We start from the raw sequence: 17,364 nt of genomic DNA, 5'->3' as shown, positions 1-17,364 counted from the left end.
TGCCTTTCTCAATCTACTACGTTATTTTAGTATTTTTGTATCGTTTTATGAACTCTTTTTCTGGTCTTCTCTGTATTTCGAAAACCTTCTTTTACTCCTTTGATTCAGTTCTTGTTTGATTAATTGGACTGATTGATTTCGTATCATTATAGACAAATTGTTTATGAATCTGATTTATGATTTGGAGGCGTTAGAGCGCAGCTTATTGGGATTTCATTGTTGCAGAACTTATAATCTTAATGTGACGGAGTTGTACTTCTTGAAGTCGCAGCGCATGTTCATGTAACTGCTTTGTGTATCTCTGCAACTCCTATATAGATAATGGAGGTGTTTAAAGCCCTAACTTGGTAGTAGAATGCTCCTGAGGTTAGGGTTACGCACACCACCATATTCCAGTTAGACAGATTCTTTTCTTTATCATCTTACAGACGCCCTCACGATCATCCAGTTCATGTAACACATTATTAAAAAACTGGAAATCTAAATTGCATTTGTTTTCACACAATACTTTAATGAGATTTTCATAATTCTAAATGCACATTGGAATTCTAACCCAAAATTCACACATGATTTTATTCCCCTACTCAAACTAAATTCAACTTCAAATTCAATTATTTTGGGATAATTTTAAGTAAATATTAGTTGGATTGATTATCTAGTATTTATAAAATACAAAACAAAAAGAATTCTAATAATATGAATAAAATTTTAGAAATTCATTCACCGCATTAAAGAGGTGGAGTAACTTGTGTTTGGACCTGGGAGATGGTTGGATTAATTTTTGAACCCCTTCATATTGGGCCTTGGTTAGAGTTTATGGGCTACTCTCTTTTTATTTTAAACATAGTCTTATACAACTGACCAATCGATGTGGAGTAACTTGTGCCTTTGGAGTTTGGGCTGGGCCCACTAAAAGTGATAAAGTGCACTAAAATCTTCCAAAGCCAATGCCCTTTACAGAGGTTTCCGGAAAAAAATTAGGTGAGCGGTTTGTAGAATTGACCAAAACAATATAGTTAAAATAATAATTTTAATATAAGACTTGGTTCTATTGTTTGTTAGGCCAACTACCTCCCCCTTAAAGAAAAGTTGTCTTTCTGTAGGCGCATACTCTGAACCACAAATAAGTGTATTGCCTAAGTTTCACTCTCAAGTTTGGGAAATTAGTTATTCATACCCCTCATTCTCGTTGTTGCAATTTTATAGGCATTCAAACGTATTTTCGGTCTTTTTGTCCAATAAATTGGTTGCATCTAATGATCACCAATTTTCTATCAATAAATTTCTGGTGTAGGGGATCAAAACACTATAATAGTATAGACACCAATACTATTGTTTCTATTTTGAAAAATATACACCAATATTGTTAATAAATATGTCTATGTAATTTGCATGGGACTCTCGCCCACCCCAATTCCACCTATTTTAATGGAGAAAAAGTGAGACGTTTCTTAGATAAATGATTTTTTTTTTTCTGTCTAATTTTGCAAAAATAAATGAAGGAGAGAAATGAAATGTGAAAGGCTTTCATTGCTTAATTGGTTAAAATTCACTGTTATTTGGTTAAAACATATAGTTCAACGTTAAAATTAGTAAAAAAAATCCACATATTTTTAAATGTCGAGTGAAATTTATTTTTGGCACCAGGGAGGCATTGGCACCAGGGAGGCAAGGCATTAAATATTGAAACCTACCAATTTTTAGAGTAGAGAATAATTAAAAAGTTGGGAATTCAATAGATTCATATCTCAATAAAACAAATAAACAAATGATAAAAGAAAATGTTGCGAAGTATAAAGTTGGTTGAGAATGGTAGGCAGGCAAGTCCAAGTCGAAGTCCAAGCCCGAATCCCAAAATTGTCCCACATGGTAAGCGAGTTGGGTTGCAGCTCAAGGTCTTTTATGGGAACTCTAATTTCATTATTTAATATTCGATTATCGAGTCTTTCATTTTAATACAAACATTAATTAAATTAATACTCACCCTATCACTATCACTATCCTATGTAATTTTATTTATCCCCCTCACCATGTGACCTTCCCAAATCCAATCTCTCCTACTCCCATGAAGATTTAATTGTTTAGCGTTTATGTGGAAACCATTTTGTTTAATTTATTACGTTATTAAACAATAAACAATAAATAATGAATCCAAAAAGTATAGAGTTGTTCGTTAAAAGACCTCTATTTATTGGAAGTGTGGAGGAGCATCGTCTTCGTCTTCGTTATACCTTGATTAATAAATGTAAGAATAGATTAAGGAATTAATTAGCGTATATTTAATTGCTTAATGACTACCAATGCAGCATTAATCTCTTGGGGTTGAAGGAGAGACAGAAAATACAGACCACAGATGCATGAATGAATGAATTTGAAAATATCCAAACTGTTTGGAAAAAAGTGGCTTCAATAATTGAATTTAATTTCCATAAAAATTATAAAAATAAATAAAAGTACTTGAAATCTTGTGTACGTAATTACTGTTCTTCCATTCCACTAGAGAGAGAGAGAAGAGATTAGATTAGATAGGCAGAACGCATTGAGAAGCGAAGAAAGTGCAGACCGCCTCTAAAAATTAATACCTTGGAGGGTAGCCCTTTCCTTCTCGGACTCTGCGAAGGGGCACCCCCTCCCACAAAAAATACCTATAAACATTAAACAACCTGCCCTGCCCTGCCCTGCCCTCATACTCTCCCCTCTTTCTTTCTCCTTAATTTTTCTTTTTCAAAATTAATATTGTGTTGTGACACATTTATTTAAAAGTAAGTATAAAGACGGAATCATGAATATGTTTTTGAAAAGTTAAATTATGCTGAAATGTAGTGATTATATGGTATAATATATGTTTAGGGTTAGGTTTATTTGAATAAAGTATGAAATGGCGTCAGTGAATTGTGATTAAATATTGATTAAAGAAAAATAAAATATGCGGACAGCATGTGAGGAGGAGGAGGAGAAGATTATATAATAAAATAAAATTGGTAGAAAAAGACATGATAAGGCTTAGGGAAATGGTTTTTGTAATAATTAATGTAATTCCCAATGCATGTCCAGTGTTGGAATCTCAGTCAAACGGTTTATATTGCTTTGCTTTGAGTGTGCAACAAAATGCCCACATCTCCTTCAACCTAAAACACACTTAAAATTAATAATTCCAAAAGCTGCTTAAAAACTCTTCTTTACTATATTTTAATTTAAAAAAGAGATGGGTTTTGGAAGGGTAAGTTAGAGGGCAGGTTTCCAAGTAGTCTGTGATTTGTGTGTATTGAATGTGTTGGGTTTTGTGGTTATGGCAGTAGGAGTAGCGTTCGTGTAGGGACGCAGACCGTAGGTTGGCGGCAACGCAACGCCTTGGCCTTGGCATTGGCATTGGCATTGGCATTGGCATTGGATATTTGTATTTACCATAAACATTCTTATTATTACTTATTTCTCTCTCCTCTCAACTACCTTTGAATTTCCCACCCTTTCACGTGCTTCTCTTTATTGCTTCTCCCTTTCCCTTTCCTCTTTTACTCTATAACCTAAACCCTTCTTTCTAACTCTAAATTTACTTTCTTTCCTCTACTTATTCTAATCTAAATATTTATATATACTTCTAAATTTTAAAATAAAATAAAAAAGAAATGGATTGGGGAAAAAGACAAAAGAGTTTGTCCAGGTTGGAAAAAAGTGGAGTGGGAAATTACAGGGAGCTGAGATGAGGGTTGTGGAGCTAACTGAGCTGAGGCGACATTTGTGCATGTATATACATTTCATCCGACAACCTTTACCTTCTCCCATTTCTATCCCCCAACGGGATAACCCTTACCTTTTCATTTTCGAACGTGTTTTTTTATATATATTATTAGAATTTAAAAGTTTATAGTCCAAATTTGTAATTTTACGTTTAAATATATATAGAGAGTGATATTAGGGCATGGGCCCGTTTTGGTACCGGGGGGGGGGGGGGGGGGGGGTGACGCAGATCTGGACAAGGATCAATCGTGGGGCCCAGCCCATGCCTGTCGGTAAAAGGGAAACGAGCTTCCTCCATTCCCATCTCACGAGGAGCTTCTGGTCATTTCACAAAACTGCAAGGGAAATGAAGGGACGTGGCCCCCACGTGGCACTATCAAAGTCCACACCCGCTGTTGACACGTCAATGTCACAGTTGGAGAGAGAGAGAGAGAAGATGCGAGTGTGGAGAGGATTCCAATATTTTGAAATGATGAGATGGGTTTGACGTGGGTTACTTGCTTTACTTTTACTGCTTCTTTTTTTTTTTTTTTTTTTCTTTTTTTAATAGAAAATATTCTTCGGAGGGATCTTTCACTGTCTTCTCCAGCTAAGAAACAGCTCGCAGAGAATGTGATACACGCGCTTTGTAGGAGCGTCGTAGTGAAAGAGAGCTGATTTTGGAGCGGAGGGAAGGCGGCGTTGAAGAAGGTAGAATACAAATAATAATAAAAATAAATAATAAATAGGTGGTAATACAATAGCATGCTCCCCCATGCCATACAATCGCTTTCTCTTTTGTATTACCTTTGTTTTGTTGTTCCATATACAATAAACCATTTTGTTTGTTTATTTTACATATTACATTTATATGTATTTAATATATCCTTAGGGAAGGGTGCTTATATTACATTACATTCAGCTCCGTTGTTTTTATTAGCAGTGGAAAAGTGGAACATGTTAGCAGTGGAATTTAAGGCAGGGAGTGTAAATGAAATATAGAATATTATATATATATGGACATAGGGTAGATAATAGTTAAGTATGAAAAACAAAGCATGCAGCAACGGGTGATGCCAATTAAAAAAGGGCCCACCAGAATTTTAATTACGGAGTTAATGCAAAGGAGGGGCTTGTCTGCAAATTGAGTGGCAACCATATCCTTTGCTTTTATTATTACTATTACTCTTGCGTTTTTCTTGTGTTTGCATTTTTTGGTCCAAAACAACTAATAAACATTCACTCTATCACTCGGTCTTATGATTTTTAAAATGCGTGTTTTAGGAAAAGGTTTCACGTATTTACAAGTAATGTTTCGTTTTCCTCTTATCAGCCCTACGATTTTTAAAACGTGTCTGTTAGCGAGATGTTTCTATATCTTTAATGAGGAATGTTTTATTTCCCACTCCAACTCGATGTAAAATCTCACGATCCATCCTCTTGGAGACCTAGCATCATTACTAACACACTGTCCGGTGTCTGGCTTTGATACCATTTGCAACAACCCAATACTCAAACCTAGTGTTCTCACTAGCACACCGCCTGATGTCTGGATTTGATCTCATTTGTAACTGTCCAAGACCAGATCTACATAGTGTCATCACTAACACACCGTTCGATGTCTAGCTCTAATACCATTTGTAATTGTCCAAGGTTAGACCTAGTGTTCTTGCTAGAACAACCGCCCAATGACCTGATACTATTTATAACAGCACAAGACCACCGCTAGTAGATATTGTGCGCTTTAACTCGTTACGTATGACCATTAACCTCACGACTTTTAAAATGTGTATGTTAGAGATGAGTTTCTACACCCTTATAGAGAATGTTTCGCTACGTTCTCCAATCAACGTGAGATCTATATCTCAAAATTTGAAACTTATGAGAAATCTTACCTTAAAGTTAGAGGCATCGGTCATTGAACTTTTCGTACATTTGATGAACTTCTATTACAGTAAAACCGAGGGAATATAATAAATTGAAGGCATTGAGAGAATGAGGGCTGTCTCCCAAAAGGGATATATAGGGCACAACGAGGAAGATGAGGGGAGCCAAGTTAGGGGGTGCTGTGGAAGAGTGTAGGTCGACTATGCAAAAGTTGGGCATTAGGGTGACATGAAGGATCAAAGTTCCCTATCCCTTATTTGTAGGGTCATGTCATGTCATACAACTATTGGTTATGGGGTGTGACATAGGGTGGGATTTCAAATAAATATCAATTATTTTGGTTGTATATGCATGTTTGGACTTTCATTTAACTTTTCTAATAATCCAAGTTGGCAATAAAATATTGGGAGCTCAAATATTGATGCAGTATTACTTTAAAAAAATAATAATTTAAAACAAAAACATTCTTAATGTATGTGTATAAAAGAAGAAGAAGAAAGAGCATGTGATTGGAAGTTTAAAAAAATGGAAGAAATGGAGCAAAGCCAAGGAAAGCAATCCCAATCTTGAAGCTACTTCAAGTGGCACACCACCTCCACCACGGCTTACCCAAATATTCTCCCACATGCACTCTAAACACAAAAGCTCAATATCAAATTCGCAACTTAGACGGGTCAAAAAACACAATTAAATTCTAAATGGGTGTGAAAATTTTGTATCTTTTTAAGTATTTAAATACATCGCTTAAAGAAAATAGAGGTTCGAATCTCTTATTAGTTCGAATAGTTCTTATAAAAAATATATATATTTATTACTAATGTTTCCAAGAACAGAAAACTTTGGTTGGAGAAGATAATGACCAAATTGAACAAGTTCTTATAAGGAATAGTTAGAGGAGAATTGATACGAGGGTAAAAGTGGAAAATGAGAATTAGGGCCAGGGGTGTGGACCATGGAGGAAGGTCACGTGGTGGTTTGATGCAGCCCACCACAGTTGTAAGCCCATTTGAAGATTTAGAGAAGAGAGAGAAAAATGTAAAATAAAAAAATAAAAAAAATAAAAAACTTGTTGCCATTTACTACACTAGCGGGCTTTGCAAGGCAACCTCATCCGCACCCCTTTTTAACCATCTTTCTTTTTATTCAAATTCAAATTTATTATTTTAACATATTTTTATTTATTTATTTTCAACCCTGTTCGTATTCGGATAACGACAGATTTTGTTCTCTTCTCCTCCAAATTACGCTTCTACCCTTGTCCTCTCCCTTCCCCTATTATCTTCCTCTCCAAATTACGCTTCTACCCTTTTCGTCAATTAATTCCCAAATAATAAAAAACAGAATTTTAATATATCAAATTTGAGTGTCTCAGTATTTACATACTTTGATTTTAATATATATATATATTGTTTAGGAGTAGAATAATGAGGGATGATTAGTGGATTTAATAATTAATTAATGATTAATGTTGATGTGAAGGAGCAGGGAGTAGATTAGGTGTAAAAGTAATTAAGGAGTTTTATTGTTTGTGTTGCCCAAAAGAGTAAGGGAAAAATTGATTAAAACCAAAATAAAAGGAAAATTAATATTTGGTTATACCCATGAAATAACGCTTTTATCATTTTGTTTGGCTGACTTTATTGTAGTTTGAGAAACTTAGGAAGTATTGCTCATCATGTTTGTCGTACTCTCATTCCCCTCTCCCTCTCTCTCCAATTATTTTAGTTTATTTTCTCCAAATAAAAATAAAAGAAAAAGAAAAAATCATCCCCTTGTCTTAAAAACTAAAATAAAACCCGGGCTGGTCTGGTAGTGTGGTAGTGAGTTCTTTAAAGCTTAAAACCCTGGAGTGTATTGAAATGTGCCTCCTTCAAACTTGAAGCTTATGAGGTCGCTGTCTTTTTGTAGACAAACAATAGAATCAATGTCCAGTTCGCCGTGTTCAGAGGTTTAGCAGATTTGGGGGCTTTTTTTTTTTCCTTGTTTTGCTGTGTTTTTGGTATGGATTTTGGAGTTGTGGGTTTAGATGGGGTGGTGGTGGTGGGTTCATCACACGACACATCGGGGTTCTCTTCTCTTGCTTCTTCAGATCCTGAAACGAAGCAGAAATGGTACGAATCTGGTGTTGGATTTCTACAGAAGCAGGAGCGATCTGGCAGTGGTGCTGCAGCGGAAGATGAAGACTTGAGAAGCTCAAAACTGCCCAAAACTTATGATGACTTGTCCTCTTCTTCTTCTTCCACTAAAGGATTGCTTTTTCCCCACCGACAGGTGGCTTCTTTGCTCAGATCTAATTCCCCGTTCTTTCTCTCCGATTCTCACCAACACCCTCACCAAATGCTCTGTTTTTCATCTCCCAAAACAGACCCTTTTCCTCCCGACAAGACCTCCTCTCTCTCCCGTGTTTCCCCCAATTTCTACCATTCCTCCGCCCCAAGAAATGCAGGTACTTTCTATCTCTTACTCCTCTCTCAATTCCCACGCTGTTTTTTTGGGTCTTTCACTCCGACCAGCCCTTCTCTTTCAGTTCCTCCTAAAAAGTTCAAAACTTTCTTTTATCTCTTGGGTTTGCCTTCTTTTAATTTGTTTTCCCCCCCACCAATTCGTCTTCTGTTTGATGGACGTTTAAAAAAAAAAAAAAAAAAAAAAAAAACCCTTCTATAGTACAGCAGAGTCTAAGGAAAAAGGAATTTGTTGTAAATAAGGGGTGGGTGCTGTTACTAACAACAGAAAGGTCCTTATTTTCCTTTTCTATTTTCCCCACACATCAACTCAGTGTACCAACGAATATTGTCTCCCCCAACCCCCAAGTATTGTTGACATGTTTCAATTTCCGCTTCGTTTCGTTTTATGAAATATTTGGGTTGTGTTGATTCAATGTTTCCACAGGCTGCAATTATGGGGGTTTGAACGGCGGAAGCATGAACGGCAGTGGTTTTATAGGTGTTAGAGCTCCGTTCACTCCATCCCAATGGATGGAGCTCGAACACCAGGCTTTGATCTACAAATACATTACTGCTAATGTCCCTGTTCCTTCTAATTTGCTTATTCCCATCAGAAAGGCCCTCGAATCTGCTGGCTTCTCGGCCTATTCCGCTGGATTTCTCCGACCCGGCGCCGGTGAGTATCCCCTTTTCATTTCAATGGATCTTGTTAAAGTTGGGCTTTTTAATTTTTAGGCTTATGTTTGTATGTTTTTGTTTGTTTTAGTGGGATGGGGATCTTTCAATATGGGGTTTTCGAATAATAGTGATCCTGAACCGGGAAGGTGTCGTCGAACCGACGGAAAGAAATGGCGGTGCTCTAGAGACGCTGTTGCCGATCAGAAGTACTGTGAACGGCATATGAACAGAGGCCGCCATCGTTCAAGAAAGCCTGTGGAAAGCCAAGCTGGCCACTCCCACTCTGTTGCCAGAGCTTCCAATATTACCACCGCCGCCAACGCCACTAAGCTGATTTCTTCTTCAGCTTCTGCTGCGGCGGTTCCCAGCAATGCTTCCTCCAACACCCTCTCCTTTGCTGACCAACACTTCAAGAATCTCCAATGCGCTGAGTCTCACCCTCCTCCCTCCACCACTGCTCAAATCAACAGGTAAAAACTCCGTTACTATCCCCTTTCCATTTTGCGTCACAAATGTTCCAGAATCTGTCATGATCCCCATTACTAAACGAATCAAACCCCAATCTTTAATCATTGATTGAAAATTCTATTTTGGTTTCAGTAGCTTTCATGATCAGCCAGGGCCTTTGTGTGCCCCGTCTTCAGTTTTTTTGATACTTGATGTTTAATCGTTCCTTGGATATTTAGAATTGAAACAATTTTAAGAGAAAGAGGAGAGATTTGTTAGATTATTTCGATATTTTGGTACATTTTTCATTGCTAAGTCTGCAAAGGCCTCATTTTTGTGTTGCAGAATGTTAATAACAAACAAAGAGAATGGTAGCATTGCGTTGCATGACACACCTACCACATCTGGTTTTTCTGTGCTGTCTCCTTCGATTGAAATGAAACAACAACCCAAGCAGCTTCCGTTTGCAGTTCAGAAACAGCAGAACCCTTTTGAAGAATCTACGAGAGCAGAGTTTGGGCTTGTTTCTTCCAATTTCCTCCTGAATCAGTCGCAAAAGGCCTCTTCTTTGATGAACTACAGAGGTTACAATCCGTCAGAGGGCATCAGTAGTACTCAAGAGGCAGCCGAAACCCAACATTCTCTTCGTCAGTTCTTCAACAATTGGCCCAAGAACCAATCTGACAGCTCTTCAGTTTCTTGGTCTAACTCGAATCTGGATTTGCAATCCGACAGGACTCAGTTATCTATATCCATCCCAATGGCTACATCGGATTTCAGATCCTCAACTTCATCCCCAGCAAACGAGAAAGTCACTCTTTCACCCTTGAAGTCGTTGCAGGAGATGGACCCTCTTCAAATGGGATTGGGAGTGGGGAATGTAATGGATGAACCAAACAACAGGCAGGCAAATTGGATCCCCATCTCGTGGGAGAGCTCCATGGGCGGTCCCCTCGGAGAGGTTCTTCATAGCACAAACAACATCGGCGGGGAATTGAAGAGCTCGTCGATACTCAACCTGATGACAGAAGGGTGGGACAACAACAGTCCATCGCTAGGGTCGTCCCCCACCGGGGTTCTCCAGAAGACGGCATTTGGTTCATTCTCAAACAGCAGCACAGGGAGCAGCCCAAGAATAGAGAACAACAAGACTCATGAAGGAGGAGGAGGAGGAGGCAGCAGCCAGTGCAGCGATCGTTTTGTGAATTCTTCTTCTTCTTTGCCTAGTGTTTGAGAGGAAGGCCGAAGAAGAATGTTTTAAGTTATAAATGTTTGTATGTGCTGCAACAGCAGGCCTTCCATAATAGTTTGTCAGCCATGTTTATTTTCTGTTTTCTGAAACTTTTTTGGTGTTCGTTTCTTTCGCCCGCTCTTCTTGAGGGGTATCAATGCCCTCATCATTTCATCACCTTCTCTTCCTACTCTCTGCTATTGGAACATCATTCCTCCTCCCTCCACCACATGATATTGTTCGCTTTGAGGATAAACACTAGTAATTTTACTTTGGACTTCCTAAAAGACCTCGTATCAATGGAAAATTCAGGATCATTTCTTAAATGGGTACATGAGACTTTCATCCATCACGGGACTTTCATCATCCAACATTCACAATTATTTCTTACATCCAACATTCACAATCATTTCTTAAATGGGTACATTGAATCATTTCTTAAATGGGTACATGAGACTTTCATCCATTATGGGACTTTCATCATTCAACATTCACACCCACCCAAATTATTTCCTATTTTACCATTAATTTTTTATTTCTTTATATTGTTTGTTCATAAAAGGTTAAAAAGAAATGATACGAAAAGGAAATGAATATGGTGAGGTGGAGGGATAATATCAAACTCTTCATCTCCAACCACGCCGTCCATAATTTCAATTTAATTATTTTATTTTATTTTTAAAAAATTTATTTGAATAAAATTGAATTCGGACAGAACTATGTCCTAACACCATTAAATTAGCACATATTACTTCTTTTTTTTTTTTTTTTTTTTTTTAATACTAATTTATATAAATACCTTAATTTTGTTATTAATTTAAAAAAATACCAATAAAAAATAATTAATTTTGCGGGAAAAAATTTGTCCATTAAAGAGTCCATAAAATACATAGAAAGGCTCGGTCAAATTTTGTGATCTTTTGGATAATAGAAGTCACAAGAGTACTGGCGACGGTGAAGGCGAGGCAGAGGGAAAATGTTGCCACTGAGCCAATCTCCGGCCGGCGTTTTACCGGCCAGAAAGTTCTCCCTAACCACGCTTCCCTCTCTCAAATTCTCTAACCCTAATCCTTTCCGGCGCTCTAAGTTTATTCCTAGAAGAAATCCTGCGAAACCTCTTAATATCACACTTTCCAAAGCCGAAGGAACCGTCGATTCGACGAAACAGGCTGTTTCCAACTCTCCAAGTCCGCCTCCTTTTCCTACTGACCAAACGGTTTTCGTCGGCGATGAGAGTGTTCCGTTGGAAGGAGTTATTCAGTTCGATAAGCCCAATACGTCGTCTCGTTTGAGCAAATGGGGGTAATTTTGACGATTCCTTAGATTGATAAAATTTATTGTGAATTTTGCTTATTGTTCTGTGGTTCTTCAGCCGCGTGGCTCTGCTGGCTGGTGGAGATGTATTGGCCTTGCTTTTGTTCTCCTCAATTGGAAGATTCACCCATGGTTTCCCTGTTTTTGATTTCGAGACAGTACGCACGGCGGACCCTTTTATTGCTGGTATGATTGTTCCTATGCCAAAATTTGATGTTCAATCTTCATTGGTTTTTTCCTTCCCTTGATGAATGGATTATTATAGGTTGGTTTCTGAGTGCTTACTTTCTCGGTGGTTATGGAGAGGATGGTCGTGGGATGAATGGTTATTCCAAGGCTGTTATTGCCGCTTCCAAATCATGGGCTTTGGGAATTCCAGTAAGTTTATCAGCCTTAATTGTGTTTGTTCAGTGCATCTTAGTTCTGAATTCCAAAGTTGAACTGGTTTTAGTTTGGTTACTCCCGAATTAGAATTCTTGTTGGAAAGGCCAGCTTCAGTTCTTATCTGAATAACACCACAACTTTTGGGTTTGCCAAGTGATAGATTGTAAACACTGAAAAAGCCACCTTTAAAAATATAGAAACAAGCATCAATATAATTTATCATTATACACTTTTTACAAAAATGTTTTTGATTGAAGAACTTTTGTCTAAAGTAGCACTCCCAAATACTTGAACTAAATCTTTGTTTGCTGAAAAATAATGGGTTCCTTCATTTTTACCACTAAAGGCTAGAGTTGAATTGTTCACATGAAAATACCATTGAACTAAGGCCGCCATCACAAGCAAATTTGTGTTTTCTTATTTATGGTGTTCATGTGATCTTTGGTTGCCTTTCGCGTTCTTAACTCATTATAGATAACGATATCGTGACCATTGTACCCCGTTTGTCCTATGGAATCTGAAGTGTGGGCATTATAGATAGAGCTTGGTTCTTACCATCAGCACAGAAGATCACTTTGCTTTGTATGCCTACTGCAGCTAGGTCTACTAGTTCGGGTAGCAACATCTGGCCATCTTCCGCCATATAACTTCATAGGAGTGACGATGGGAAGCACGGCTGTTTTGCTCATTGGATGGAGAGCAATACTGTATAAAGTTTTTCCTGTCGACAACAGCAAGAAGAGTGATGTCTATCGGCGTGGCAACCCATTTGAACTATTTGAGGTGCCTATTTATGCCATTCCTTGTCATGAATGCTTCTTTGCAAACCGGTTATTTCTATCTTTAACTAGATACTATGATGAGTTGGATAATCACAGCTGAACGACTCTCGGTAAAATGTTCATCGTCTCTGAATACAATTGATATGACAATCTTAAAAAATGATTCATTTTCATTTTCTTCCCGGACTTGCATTCTCATTTTACTTGTTTACTCTTGATGTTTTGTTATCCATGTCAATTGCTTTCGGTTACATAATCCTAACAGAAGTTATGTTGTGCAGTTGTTGACATCATTGGTGAGAAGGTGGTGATGAGGGAAAAACATCCCATTTGCTTGTATCATATTTTTTTTCTTTAAAGGGACCTTATAAACTAACTAACTGGTAAGAGTCCCTCTACTTGTGAACAAAATGTGTAATTCTCTAATCCAAGTTTTGTTGATTTATGTATCCTCTGACTTACTTTGTTCATACAAGGAAAGTTCGATAATCAATAGTGAGCTCTCTTTGTTGTCTAACGACCTTTAGATTACTCAATTCTCTTGAGAATGAAGCCAAACGAGGAAGGCACATAATTTTTCTGGTAAACCATTTTCTGCCTTGCATTTTTGCAGTTCAACCTCTCCTCTTCATATGTTCAAGTTATAGTCATTGTCTGAAAATATAAATTTCATGATTGGAAGGTAATAAGAGTGAAAGAGCATGCTAGATGTTGAATATATAACAGTAGAAACTTCTTATGGATGAGCCCTTTTGTTGGAGTAGTGGTGAATATAATTCTGGAGCTCTTGTGAGTGCGACTTGTCAATTTTAGATGATTGGCCAATTTTCTCAGTGTATTGTTCTTGTGAAAAATGCTCCATGTGTGGGTTTTGACTGTGACAAATGTGTGAATCACCACCTCTTATTTAGATATCACATAGCATGACCACAAATTTTAATGTTTTAAAATTGTTAGGTTCAGATTAATTTCATCTTTTAATATTCTCATTATTATTATTTGTGATAATGTGACAATCTCCCACTCTTCAACTATGAATTTAGACCTCTTGATTAAATAAATTGATTTCGATTGCGATTTATTTTAGATTATGGTTGTCTGTATGCTTGTCAATTTATCTCTTTGATTTATTACATTTCTGCATCTTTTAATGGGTTGAAATTAGTAGATAACATAGCCTATTGCTTTAGATTAGTCATTAACGTAAGGTTATTCCTAAACTTGCCTTGTGTTTTATGCTACTGCAAGTTTAAAACATGGTTACACAATAGCATTAGATGTAAGGCTAGTTCGACTGGGCTGTGTTTCGAGAAACAGGGCCATGTCTTTTCTCGAAATTGGGCCGTTTAACTTTGAATGGGTTTGGGCCTGGCCTGTTTAGTTTACATCTCTCGTTGAATTGACAGGCGTTTTTTGGACGGCCTCTACGCGTGAGTTGGGCCTTCACAAGGCCCACCAGGCAGTATTTCGAATTGTCGTCCCTTTTCTCTAAGGCCCATTTAGTTAGATCGAAGTATAATCCACCGTCAGCAAAATTGTCTGGGTTTATTCTTATGTGTTAGGGTGGTGAGTTGTAAAGAGGTAAAAAATGTAAGATGGTAAATTGATTTAGGTATTTTGAAATGACGTGACTGGAAAAGATAGGGGAGGAGGGACTGGTTCCGTTTAAGCTGTCTGTAGCCGCAGCCGCAGCCTCAGACTAATATTTCTGTCAAACAAAATTTAAAAAAATAAAAAAAAACACTGTATTATCCATAGCCCAAAGCTGTCTCATCGCTCCGCCAAAATCTGGCATTTACCCTTTTCAATCATTTTTCCATTTTTATTTTCCATTTGTATTCCAATCACCGTTGACCATTGCATCATCACCATCATGATGATATGAAGAAGAAGAAGAAGCATCATGTGGCTATGATCACGTAATTATTTGAATATGACCACATTACCCTCAATCTGTGCGTGGTCCCTCAGTCACAAGGCCGCACCCTTAGATCCCCTGCACCTGACCCACACACAATAAAAAAAACCTCACTAAATCTTGGCCGAGATCCGAATGACAAATTAGCAGGCAGGAAAGAAAGAAAAAAAAAATAAATAAATAAATAAAAAAGAAAAGGTTTCTGAAAACGAAGAGTTTTAGGGTTGGTCTCGCAGATACCCCCACTGACCAAACGAATATCACCCATTTCCAAAAACCCACAAACAAAGGCGGGCTTAATTTAGTAAAATATTTTGGTTATTCTTTGGTCAAAAAAGAATTAACTTAAATTCCATAAAAAGCTAAGCTTTCTTCATGCCTCTCTTCCATTTTAAAACCAAAGAAGCAACGAAAAATGGTGATGATGATGATAATAATAATAATAATAATAATAATAATAATAATAATAATAATAATAATAATAATAATAATAATAATAATAATTGGTGAAAAGTAAAAGTAAAAAGTAAAACCAGCGTCCACCTCTGTGTCTACGAAAGAGACGTATGCTTTGAATTTTGTTTTGTTTCAGAGAGTCGTCTCTACGTGTTTAAGCTAAACCAACCCCCTGTTTCGTTCTTTGCTTTGCTTTGGGACGTTGTTTGTTGTTTTCATACAATAAAAAAAAAAATTCATTAAAAAAAAAAAAAAAAAAACTTGAAGAAAAGAAGAGAGAGGGATTTGAAGAGATAAATATGACATGTCATTGGAGGGTGAGAAGGGGGCTTAGGGTTTCAGAGGGATGCTATAGCTATACATATTTAGGTAGAGAGAGAGTAGGACAGTGACAAATAGAAGATGTTAAATATGAAAGATCTTCAAAAATTTATTCATCTTAGAGAGAGAAAGAGAGAGTAAGAGAGAGAAAGAGAGTTGCAGAGGGTAACAGCTAGATGTCCTTCTCTGTTCAGTACCCATCATCCGGTGATTTTCTTCACCACACCCTTTCTCTTTTTTGTTCCTCCCCCTTTTTTTATATTTATATTAACTACTATTTGCTCTCTTCTCCCTTTTCCAATTTTCTTCCCCTATTATCTCTTCTCCACGTCACCCCAATTCAATATTCTTACCTTATCCGTTTCAAGCATAAGCATAAGTCTCATGTCTTTACACGTCTTTCCATTAGATAATATCATTTTTTAGTTTTACCTTTAATGCCTTTCTTCAAGTTTTAACTACACTTTTATAAAAAATGTTTCGAAATAGGTTGAATTTATACATTTCGTAACTTTACTCAAATTTTAGTTGGACATGAGCGAGCTTGGAATTGTGTCTTTTTGTGACTTACAAATTGAACATCACATCGCTGGCTAACACCAGCTGTGGTCACACTGACAATCCACCGCACTCCTCCTCCTTTCTTATATTACATGAAAAGTTTTAATTTTTTTTTTTTTTTCATTTGATACTGTGAATCTGAAAACATAAAATAAAACTATACCATATTTCATGAATACACTATTTAGTGACTTGGTTAGCTATTTGGCAGGACCCACTCTTTGGTTTCAGTATAACTATTCATATCATCCAACTGCTCATGACCCTACAACACCCAGTGTCCTTCATTTCTACGCCATGAAACGAACATTGTTTAGTTGTTTAGACGATAATCAAAACAAACATTGTTTAACGATAATTGACATGAAAATAACCTGCGTTGATTAAAATGGTTGTTTAGTTGTTGAAAGAAAAGGGGACAAGGATTGTTCTGAATTCTTGAATGGCCAGCTCTTTTGCATTTGGAGTTATGTCAAATGCTTTGGAATATGCATGGAAATTGTGTTCTGATTTCTGGGCCCAACAAAAACAGTCTTGTTTTTGTATGGATATTCAGAGAAAGGGCAGTGAATAGAGAAAGTTTTAAAACAAGAGCATGTTGGTTGAAGTGGGAATTGATAAGAATTATACTCAATCCATTCATCTAGTCTAAGCTGATATTGAGTGTGAAGTTTGAAAAGTCATCAAAAGCAGACAAAGAAGCAAAAGAAAAAGGAAGCGAAGAAGAGGGAGCACCCACCAACTATTGTCACATTTGTTTCTCCCTCGAAAAGGTTAATGAAAATGAAAGGGAATAGCGAGAAAGCGAGAGAGAAATGGCATTGGTCAAAACCCTTTGCCCAAACACCGTTACATTACCCATTCGTTTTAGACTCGCAACTCATAATATCTTACTTTACACAATTACCCCAAATCATGTCCATGCATATCTTATTTGCATGCAATAAAACATTCCCACTCACAAACAACCTTAAACATGGTTGGTGGACACCAGAAAAACACAATGAATAAAAGAAAGAAATAAAAGGTGGAGAAAAAAATGAGTAAAAAAATTTATTACCTTGTCCTTATCATTGGGAACAATAAAGCAGACAGCAAAGTAAAAGAGAATTTGACTGGGAAATCCTAAGCTTAATTATCCCATATTTTTTACCCATGAATCATATTAGTAAGAAATTTGTTTATCCAACTTAGAACCTGGAACAACAGCTTTTGGAATTCCCA

General features: G+C 37.0%; 2 protein-coding genes across 2 annotated transcripts; both read left to right on the top strand.

Annotated features, from left to right (window-relative positions):
• The first annotated feature begins 7,405 nt into the window (after positions 1-7,405).
• Positions 7,406-10,581, top strand: LOC111806015 (growth-regulating factor 1). The gene is made up of 4 exons (XM_023691334.2): positions 7,406-8,050; positions 8,494-8,724; positions 8,815-9,196; positions 9,519-10,581. Exons 1-4 carry the CDS (start codon positions 7,606-7,608, stop codon positions 10,405-10,407), a joined length of 1,947 nt encoding a protein of 648 aa, XP_023547102.2. The 5' UTR covers positions 7,406-7,605; the 3' UTR covers positions 10,408-10,581.
• A 719-nt stretch (positions 10,582-11,300) lies between these two features.
• Positions 11,301-13,333, top strand: LOC111804800 (uncharacterized). Its single transcript, XM_023689592.2, has 5 exons — positions 11,301-11,706; positions 11,777-11,904; positions 11,984-12,096; positions 12,700-12,885; positions 13,166-13,333. The coding sequence occupies exons 1-5, from the start codon at positions 11,381-11,383 to the stop codon at positions 13,193-13,195; spliced, it is 783 nt and encodes a 260-aa protein (XP_023545360.2). The 5' UTR covers positions 11,301-11,380; the 3' UTR covers positions 13,196-13,333.
• Positions 13,334-17,364: the final 4,031 nt, after the last annotated feature.

The sequence above is a fragment of the Cucurbita pepo genome, chromosome 11, assembly GCF_057944985.1.
Source record: "Cucurbita pepo subsp. pepo isolate OVF chromosome 11, ASM5794498v1, whole genome shotgun sequence".
NCBI classification, from domain to species: Eukaryota; Viridiplantae; Streptophyta; class Magnoliopsida; order Cucurbitales; family Cucurbitaceae; genus Cucurbita; species Cucurbita pepo.
The sequence above is the reverse complement of the archived record's forward strand: the minus strand, read 5'-3'. Positions and strand labels throughout refer to the sequence as shown.